Source organism: Ixodes scapularis, unplaced genomic scaffold, assembly GCF_016920785.2.
Source record: "Ixodes scapularis isolate PalLabHiFi unplaced genomic scaffold, ASM1692078v2 PGA_scaffold11__112_contigs__length_91849675, whole genome shotgun sequence".
In the NCBI taxonomy this organism is placed as follows: Eukaryota; Metazoa; Arthropoda; class Arachnida; order Ixodida; family Ixodidae; genus Ixodes; species Ixodes scapularis.
In genome coordinates this window covers 76,402,762-76,413,405 of record NW_024609837.1, presented here as the reverse complement: position 1 = coordinate 76,413,405, position 10,644 = coordinate 76,402,762, and the positions used below count along the sequence as shown (strand labels likewise).

The 10,644-nt window shown below is 38.7% G+C and overlaps 1 protein-coding gene across 1 annotated transcript; it reads left to right on the top strand.

The window, feature by feature from the left end:
- The first annotated feature begins 6,659 nt into the window (after window positions 1-6,659).
- On the top strand, window positions 6,660-7,382 carry LOC120839236. The gene has a single exon (XM_040209504.3). It carries the CDS (start codon window positions 6,681-6,683, stop codon window positions 7,380-7,382), a length of 702 nt encoding a protein of 233 aa, XP_040065438.1. The 5' UTR covers window positions 6,660-6,680.
- The last annotated feature ends 3,262 nt before the right edge of the window (window positions 7,383-10,644 follow it).

The following is a 10,644-nucleotide window of genomic DNA, read 5'->3' as shown; positions in this document are numbered from 1 at the left end:
GAATGAGCTCACGAAGGACGTCGCTGGTGCTACCGAGAGCCGTTACTAGATGGTCTTGCGAGGCAGTCGGCAACTTGCGTTCGTACAGCCGGGAGCGCATCTGTAGCGTTTTCTCGATTATAGATGCCTCTGCGACAAACTCAGTCACCGTCGAAGGAGGATTCCTCACGAGGCCTCCGAAAAGGTCTTGCTTGACGCCTTTCATCAGGTGCCGCACCTTCTTTTCTTCGGTCATGATCGGGTTGGCACGACGGAAGAGGCGAATCATCTCTTCTACGTACGCGACGACGCTGTCATTGGGGTGCTGCGTTCTTGCCTGAAGCAACTGCTCGGCCCTCTCCTTGCGCTGTGCGTTGGAGAAGTTCCGCAGAGCCTGGGACTTGAATTCGTCCCATGACGTAAAGCTTGTTTCTCGGTTTTCAAACCAAACGCGGGCTGCGTCCTCAAGCGAGAAGTAAACGTTCCGTAACTTCAACGAATCGTCCCAGCCGTTTAGTATCGCTACCCGATCAAAATGCTCGACCCGGTCTTCCGCGTCTTCGTAAAGGTCCCCGTGGAAAGCCTTCGGTGTTCGTGGAACCTGGAAGACTATTTGATTCGGGGCAGCAGGGGAAGACATGATCCCGGTGACTGAGGTCTCGGTTCTTGCTGAAGCCTTGTCCGAGAGAAGCCCGAACTCCGCTGGTAGGCCTTGCTGTCGTCAGCTTAAGCGAACGTCGGTGCTTAACGACGTGCTTCCTTCGATGTGGGCGTCCCTAGCTGGGCTGGGGTCACGGGTGTTCGAGGATGTCCTAGACGTGAGCATGTGGAGGACAGTACCCCGCACCTCCACCACTTAATGTCACGACTTTATGTGCAACACAAAAAGAGTTCGGCCCCGTGGAAAAACAGAAACTTTAACTTCTTCACTTCAGTGTCAAGTCCCAGCGGAGTAGATGAAAAAAAAGAATGTCCCAAAAAACAAAGCTCACAGTCACGCGATGGCACGAGCGCAAGACGCTCGTGCGACCGGCCCGTGCGTCTGGTGTGCGGCACTGCCCAATGTCACGTGCTTATCTTAATGCGATAGCCTGTGCCATCCTCCGGTGTGTCTAGTGCGTGGCAATATGGTAGTGGTTTTACCAAATTTCTACTCTCCACAACCGAGGCAGTATGAAAATCGAGAATGAAACATCACACTAAAAAGAACGAATATCACCCAGGAGGAAGTAAGTCAGAAAATATATTATAAATAAGAAGTAATATTTTGTTTGTATTATTTAAGCGAATTATGTCAGGAAGGTGCTGCTAGTTCAAGAAACGCTAAACGCGGAAGCTTAAAGTAGCAAGATTTTACAGACAACGTCAACGAGATCGATATCAGGTTGACATCCAATTTACAATGAAAAAGTAGATACCACTGATCTCTATGACAATTGCTGGATCGCGCTTCCCCGTTTGTTCGCTGCAGCGCGAGTGAAGTCCGGTGGCTTCACTTGCGGGAGCGGCAAGCGCGATCCAGCAATTGTCATTGAGATCAGTGGTAGATACAGTCATACCATTAAGGGTTACCGGCAATTCGCGCATTTTATTCCATCGGCTGCTTAAGCAGGAAGGTGATTTTCCTCCGCGAGTTACAAACGAAATTCTCCTCAAATTACTGAGATATCCTGGCGCGAAAGTTACGATCTTCTTACTATAGCAAAAACAATTGGTGGTTAAAGTCTGAGCGCCAAAGCAAAAGTCACAGTTGCGTAAACCGAATTTTCGTATGCCGTTTGTGGAGCAGCGGAAGCTACATAAAGTTTTAGTAGATCGTACGCTGCGGATAGTGAGACCAGCGGGCGCAAATCAACAACACCGAAACAACCAAACCACATCAACACCGAAAGAAATCCCAAATACCGTTGAGAATAATACAGGAAACTCTGGGCTAAAATGGGACACGGAAGTGGTAAGCGATCCTGGCGGTGTGGAGTGGACAACTCGCCACTTTCCCCGGAAATGAATCAAGCGGGTCTGACTCACTACGAAAATTGATAGTCTATAAAATATTCCCATTTTTGATGGAGCATAGGCAGCATAAGTTTGTGATATTGGACCTCTTGGTATTTTGATGTCAAAATGCAGTGTGTTCTATAGACCAGTCAGGATTTGCATAGCCGATTTTGTACAATCTAAATAATTATTAACCTTATCTGAGCTTGTTGATTTATTTGTTTCAATCCTACCGAAACATGCCTTATTAGATGCCCTTGGCTCCAAGTGACCATAATTGACAATAGGCATCAATTTTTTATGGGACCGACTTGAAATGACTCCAAGTGACTAGAAGGGATTATTATTGATAATTATGTGATTTTTTTATGTGCTTACTTTATGAACGGCTTCAAGTAGCTTTTGTTGGCTATTAGCATCTTCTTTGGCCATATTGACCTTAAAAGGCTGCCAATAGCTATTGATGAGATAATTGACAATTACCCATTTCGGCGTTGGTGAATGCACATGGTTTCAACTGGCTATTATTGGCTATCAGCCTCCACTTTTATATATATTTGACAGATATGGCTACAAATATTAATGAGTAATGAAAACTGAGCTATTCCTGTTTATTAACTGGAATGACTTCAGGTGGCTATTGTTGGCAATTAGAATATATTTCTGACCAGATTGGCTCAATGGCTACTAATGGCTGCTAGTCAGTATAATAGCAATTATCTGCTGTCTGAGTGTTTATGAACGAGAATGGCTTCAAGTGGTTATTATTGGCTATATGCACCTATTTCCGAATAGATTGGCTGCAAATGGCTACAAACCGCTATTAGTAGATAACTATTGCTTGAGCTATTTTTATATTTACGAAATGGAATGGCTTCAAGTGGATAATGTTGGTTATTTGTAATTATTCTTGACCAGATTGAATTGAAATGGCTGCTGATGGATATTCATGAGATCATTAAACGATTACATGCTATTTCGGTTCTTAAAAATGAGTATGCTACAAGCGGCTATTATTGGATTATGAATCAAATTTTACATAAATTTGATTGAAATGGCTACAAATGGCTATTAGTGCCTAGTGTTGATATTTATGGGTGTTTTACTGTTTACTAACTGGAATGACTTAAGGGGCTATTGTTGGCTATTAGCATCTTCTGACCAGATTGGCTTCAAATGGCTAGCAATGGCTATTTGTAAGTATAATTGACAATTACGGGCTATTTCAGTGCTTATGGATGAAAATGGCCACAAGTGGCTATTACTGGCTATAAACATTGATTTTTATTGCAATGGCTTAATTTGGCTACAAGTGGCTGTTAATGACTACTGTTGATAGTTATGAGTGATTTTTGTGTTCACCAACTGGGCTGGCTTTAAGTGGCTATTGTTGGCTCTTATCATATATTTCTGACCAGATTGGCTTCAAATGGCTTGCAATGGCTATTAGTGAGTATAATTGACAATTATGTGCTATTTCAGTGGTTTTGGTTGAAACTGGCTACAGTTGGCTATTACTGGCTATAAGCATGTAGATTGGCTTAAAATTGCTACAAATGGGTAGTAGTGACTAGTGCTCATACTTATAAGCAGGTTTTATGTTTACTAAATGGAATGGCTTTTAGTGGCTATTGTTGGCTATTAGCATCCATTCCTGGCAACATTTGCCTCAAATGGCTTGCAATGGCTATTAGAGAGTATAATTGACAATTATGTGCTATTTCAGTGTTTATGGGAGAAACTGGCTTCAGGTGGCTACTATTGACTATAAGCATTTATTCTTTATCGAATTGGCTTGAAATAGCTACAATTGGCTATTAGTGGCTAGTCTTGATAGTTATGAGCAATTTTAGTGTTTACTAACCGGACTTGCGTTTAGTAGCTGTTGCTGTCTACTATCATTCATTTTTAACCAGTTTGGCTTCAATGGGCTAGCAATGGCTATAGCGAGTATAACTGTGGATATTTATGAATAGCCATTCAATGGATATTTGTGAATAGCCATGCATAGCCATTTAATAGATATTCACGAATAGCCATTCATAGCCATTTGAAGCCGTTCTGGTAAAAAATGATGGTAATAGCCAAAACTAGCCACATGAAGCCATTTCGGTTTGTACACAAAGACATACCTGCTAACTATAAATACTTGTCAATTTAAGCCATTTGTAGCCAATTCAAGCCACCGAGGTCAGGAACAGACGATTATAGCCAATAATAGCCAATCCAAGCAACCAAGTCAAGAATATATGCATATAGCCAATATTATCCAGTTGAAGTCATTCAAATCTATACACACTCCAATTGCATAAATTGTAAATAATAGTTGCTGATAGCCATGTATAGCCATTTCAAGCCAATCTAGTAAAAATAGATACTAATAGCCAATAATAGCCATTTGAAGTCATTTTCAGTCATAATCACTGAAATAGCGTAAAATTGTCAACTATATCCACGAATAGCCATTTGAAGCCAGTCTGGTAAAAAATATATGGTAACAGCCAAAACTAGCCACATGAAGCCATTTCAGTTTGTAGACAAAGAAATAGCTGCTAATTATAAATACTTGTCACATTAAGCCATTTGTAGCCAATTCAAGCTGCTCAGGTCAGGAACAGATGATTATAGCCAATAATAGCCAATCCAAGCCAATTAAGTCAAGAATAGATGCATATAGCCAATATTATCCAGTTGAAGGCATTCAAATCTGTACACACTCCAATATCATAAATTGTAAATAATAATTGCTGGTAGCCATGTAGAGCCATTTCACACCAATCTAGTAAAAATAGATACTAATAGCCAATAATAGCCATTTGAAGTCAGTTTCAGCCATAATCACTGAAATAGCATAGAATTGTCAACTATATCCACGAATAGCCATTTGAAGCCCGTGTGGTAAAAAATATGTGGTAATAGCCAAAACTAGCCGCATGAAGCCATTTCAGTTTGTAGACAAAGAAATAGCTGCCAATTATAAATGCTAATCACAGTAAGCCATTTGTAGCCAATTCAAGCCGGCCAGGGCAAGAACAGATTATTATAGCTTATATTAGCCAATCCAAGCCAACCAAGTCAAGAATAGATGCCTATAGCCAATACTATCCAGTTGAAGTCATTCAAATCTATACACACTCCAATTGCCTAAATTGCCAATAATAGTCGCTAATAGACATGCATATTCATTTCAAGCCAATTTGGCCAAAAACTGCCCATAGCCAATAATAGTAGACACTTGAATCCATTCATATTCAAAACATCCTGAATACTATGTCACTAAATGTCACTAATGTTCATTCTGAAGCGATTTAATGTGATTTTGTTAAGATGATATGCAATTGCTAACAATAGCCACTTGAAGCCATGTTTATTCATAAGTATAGAATAGCAGAATATTGCGACCAATAAGCACTAATAGCCATTTTCTGGCAATTCGAGCCAAACAGGGCAATAACAGATGCGTATAGCCAATGATAGTCATTGGAAGCCAACTCAGCCTGCATTAAAATCAAATAAGTCGAAATAGTGGCTGATCATTATTGATAGTCACTAGAAATCATTTGGACCCAAATCCGCCATATAATTTATAAACATAATATAGCCAATAATAGCCAAATGAAGCCAAATCAGTCTGCACACAATCAGGTAAGTCGAAATAGTGACTAATAGCCATTGAAAGTCTCTAGAAGTCATTTGGACCCCGAATTGCCGTATAAATAAAAAATATGATTGTATAGCCAATAGTAGCCATTGGATGCCAACTGAGCCTGCATAAAATTAAAGGTCGAATTAGTGACTGATAGTGATTGATAGTCATTAGAAGTCATTGGACCCCAAGCCCACCTTATAATTTATAAACATAGTCATATAGCCAATAATAGCCATATTAGGCCAACTCGGTCTGCACACAATCAGGTAAGTCGAAATAGTGGCTAACAGCCATTGATAGTCACTAGAAGTTATTTGAACCACGAACCTGCCATATAAATAAAAAAAATATTGTATAGCCAATAATAGCCATTGGAAGTCAACTCAGCCCGCACACAATTAAATAACTCAAAATTGTGACCAATAGTCATTACTGGTCAGTATAAGTCATTTGAACTCCGAATCTGCCATATAATTTATAAATATAATCATATAGTCAATAATAGCCATATGAAGCCAACTCAGTCTTCACACAATCAAATAACTCGAAATAGGGACTGATAATCGTGGACAATATCGAGAAGTCATTTGGACCCTAAATCTTCCATATAATTATAAATATGAATGTATAGCCAATATAGCCATCGGAAGCCAACTCAGTCTGCACACAACAAATAAGTTGAAAAAGTGACCGTTAATGATTGATAGTCACTGAAGTAATTTGGACCCCAATCTGCCATATAATTTATAAACATGATCACATAGCCGATAATAGCCATATGAAGCCAGCTCAGTCTGCACACAATGAAATAACTCAAAATAGTGGCCAAAAGTCATTAAAAGTAACTAGAAGTCATTTGAACTACATATCTATCCTGTCAAATTTTGATCAAAAAGCCGAAATTAGCCATTGAAAGCCAACTCAGGCCGCGCGCAATCAAATATCTCAAAACAGTTATAAATAGTCATTGATTGTCATTTTGTGTGATTGCTGGCGTCGGTTAATGTTGTTGCTGCTTTCTGGGGACATTGAATCGAACCCAGGACCATTAACAATGGAACAGAAGTTAGAAAAGATTTTGGAAAATCAGGGCCAGATGAGTAAGGATCTTCAAGAAGTTAAAAGTGGTCAAGCAAATCTTAGGCAAGAAATGCATAATATTCACGGAAAAATTAATAAACTGGAAAATGCAATGTCAAATATTCAGAGCGAAATGGTGAAAGTTGATAGTCTAAAGGAAGTCGTTGCAGACCTAGAACAGACAGTCAGACAGCAAAGTGAAAAGCTAATTGACCTAGAAAATAGAGGAAGGCGAAATAATCTACTTATATTTGGCTTACCCGAAAAACACAACGAAAGCACTGAGGAACTGAAGCGAACCGTAACGAAAGATGTCTTCCTGGAGACTCTCGGCATCACAGTAACTTCGATTGAGCGAATTCACAGACTTGGACGTAAGCGCGAGGAAACGAATAGACCGGTAATCATAAAGTTCTTCGACTACAACGAGATAGAGGAAATATTTAAAAACTGTAGAAAAATAAAAGGAACTAAGCTCAGTATCAGTAGTGACTACGCAAAAGAAACAGTGCAAGTAAGAAAACTATTATGGGGAAGCGCGGCATCGAACAGAGCAAAGGGCGATAAGGTATCACTTGTACATGACAAGCTGAAGATTAATGGTGAAACATTTGTGTGGGATCTTAATCTAAACCAGCGACGTCGTGTTCAACCCAGTGGGGCAGCCTACAACTGACGCGATGCAAGGGCGGCTGAAAACGATCCACCTGAATTGAGAGTTATTAGCCTAAACGCCCGAAGTGTGGTTAATAAAATTGAAGCTCTAGAAATTTTGTTTCTTGCCCACAGTCCCCATGTGGTAGCTATTACAGAAACATGGCTAAACTCCAATATAGAAAGCGATTGCATTGTTCCCCCCAATTATAAATTAGTTAGGTGTGATAGAACTACCAGAGGCGGGGGTGTGGCTATTTGTTTGAGAAATGACATTGATTGTGTGGTGCTTGAATGCGACTGTGATGAAACTGTTTGGTGCCGAATTTCTTATTACAGTCGAACGTTCCTTTTCGGAGTGGTTTATAGAACGCCAAACGCACCAGTAGAATTTTTGGAGGGCTTGAATGAGTTTTTGTGCAAATATGTAAATGATACTACCAAGGTAATCATGACTGGAGATTTTAATTTGCCCCATGTAAATTGGGCTCTTTTGACAGCTGGTGGCATTGATATCCTTAACGGAGAAAAAATAATTGACATAACGTTTAATCACAACCTTACCCAAATAGTCAAGGAATACACTAGAATCACCGACCAGTCTCAGTCAACATTAGACCTTGTCTTTATTACAGAAAACATATCGGATTACGAGATTTCAATTGTAGAAGGAATTTCAGACCATAAAATGATTTTGTTTACGATTCCACTACCACGACAGGGTCATTGCAGGGTTCCTAGGCCCCTAATTGTTAAAGACTTTACTCGCGCAGACGATACAAGTATTATAGATTACTTAGAGACATCCTTAGAAACATTAGACCAACTAAGCATTACAAGTACAGTAGATTATCTGTGGAATTTTTTTAAAACTACTACTTCCTTTTGTATTAATTCCTTTGTTCCCAATAAAACTAAAAAGACATATCGCACAAATCCCTGGATAACGCGTGAAATTATCCACCTAAAACGTCAAATCAAAAGGCACAGAAAAGGTTTTAGAGAACATATAAATGCTCTAAAAATTAAATTAAAAACATCACTCAAACAAGCCAAAGAGAGATTCTTTTCAGTGACTCTTCACAACTTTATAAAAACTGCCCCTCAGAAATTCTGGCGTTTCTTAAGAGGAAAGAGGGAAATGATCGAGCAGATTGTTGAAAACGATGTGGTCATTACTGACAGTGCAGAAATGGCAGATCGGTTTAACGTGTTTTTCCAATCAGTCTTTTCAGCCCACGACGTACAAAATCTCGATGAGGCCTTTCATTCTGATATTGAAACGAGTACGCCAGAAATAGAGATAAGCCAGTCCGGAATATTTGCTAAGCTATTGTCACTGGATACAAAAAAATCAACAGGCCCGGATAAAATACCGAATGAATTCTTAAAGCGATATGCAGAGTGGCTATCTTTTTATTTAAAAATTATCTTCGACAAATCATTACAAACGGAGTCACTCCCGCAAGATTGGCTATCCGCACGTGTCGTCCCTGTGTTTAAAGGAGGAAGCCGCTTTACGATAGAAAACTACCGGCCTATTTCATTGACCAGCGTTTGCTGTAAAGTGATGGAGCACGTCATTTCAAAATATATATTTACTTTTTTAGAGGAGCGAAAGACGTTATACTCTCATCAGCATGGCTTTCGAAATGGTTTGTCAACCGTAACGCAGCTTGTTGAAACGTTTCATGATTTTTCTTTATCTGTAAATAATAAGAAACAGATCGATGTAATTTGTATAGACTTTTCAAAAGCATTCGACCGCATACCTCACAAAAAATTATTATTCAAATTAAAAAAGATAGGGTTGTGTGATAAAATCGTTAACTGGATAGAAGCATACCTGTCAAATCGGAGTCAAAAAGTTGAGATAAATGGAAACATATCACCACCTCTATCTGTAACCTCAGGAGTCCCGCAGGGCTCAGTCTTAGGTCCATTATTGTTTTTGATATATATAAATGATATAGCTACGCATATTGCAGAACCAGTAAAACTAAAACTTTTTGCAGATGATTGCCTTCTTTACTCTGTCATAAACAATACTAATGATCAATTAGCTCTTAATAGGAACCTGGAAAATCTAAGGCAATGGTGTGAGGACTGGCAAATGCAAATAAATTTTCGTAAGTCGACATATATCCATATAACGAACAAAAAAAGCGTTTTGAAATTTTGTTATAATATAGGCAATGTTAATTTGAGTGTTGTAAACAGTTTTAAGTACCTTGGTGTGGTGATCTCACACGATTTGCAATGGCGCACCCATATAGATAATGTCTACTCCTCTGCCTATCGAAGTTTGTGCTTTCTTAAACGAAAGTTAAAACATGCAACTAGTAATGCCAAAATCACAGCTTATAAGACAATGATCCGTCCTATTTTAGAGTACGCCAGCATTGTATGGAGTCCAAACAAAAAAGTAGACATCAATAGACTAGGAAAAATTCAAAGGCAGGCTGCACTTTTCATTCTTAATAAATACAAACGAACAGACTCTGTGACTGAAATGCTTAGCCAGTGTGGACTTCAATCATTAGAAACTAGACGGAGAATAGCGCGGCTAAAGTTCTTATTTGCGTTGTATAACAATCACTTAAACATTGAACCTGAACTATATTTAAATGAAACACATAAACGATCGCGCAGATTAAATCACAATAAAACAATCCAACCGTATAATAGTAGGATAGACGTTTTTAAATATTCATTCTTTGTGCAAACAATTGAAGACTGGAACCAACTTCCAGATTATGTCATTAATTCTGCAAATATGTCCCAATTCGAGTCTTCTTTAGAAAAGATATTCACACAGCAATAAATAAGAAGGGCGTTTTTCCTTTTTTTCTATTTCACTTCTTTTTACAAAATGTGGCGATATGGTTCACGTTGTCTTCAATTAAAAATTGTATAACAGTCTTCTATTACGTACATATGTATAGAGTTCAAATTTTTGATATGACTATATATATTGTTGTTACCTCTCCTGTAATAGCCTTCAAGTGAAGGCTGACAGTATTCTTAAATAAATAAAAAAAATAAAAGTCATTTGGAACGAAATCCGCCATATAATTAGGAAATAAAATCAAAGTATCAAATTATAGTCATTCAAATTCAATCTGAGACATAACATTACAAATATCACGAAATGGTCACTAATGGTCATTAAAGTCTATCACAAATGGAACTACCTAATAAACAGCTGCTTGGTCTATATTCCCCGAAATAACTGAGGATATTGACCCAGAGCCATTAATAGCCCTTGGAAGCCAATCTAGTTT

Bases quoted from the DNA above. Each gene is read 5' to 3' on its own strand.
- LOC120839236 (XM_040209504.3), top strand. From the start codon at position 6,681: ATGGAACAGAAGTTAGAAAAGATTTTGGAAAATCAGGGCCAGATGAGT.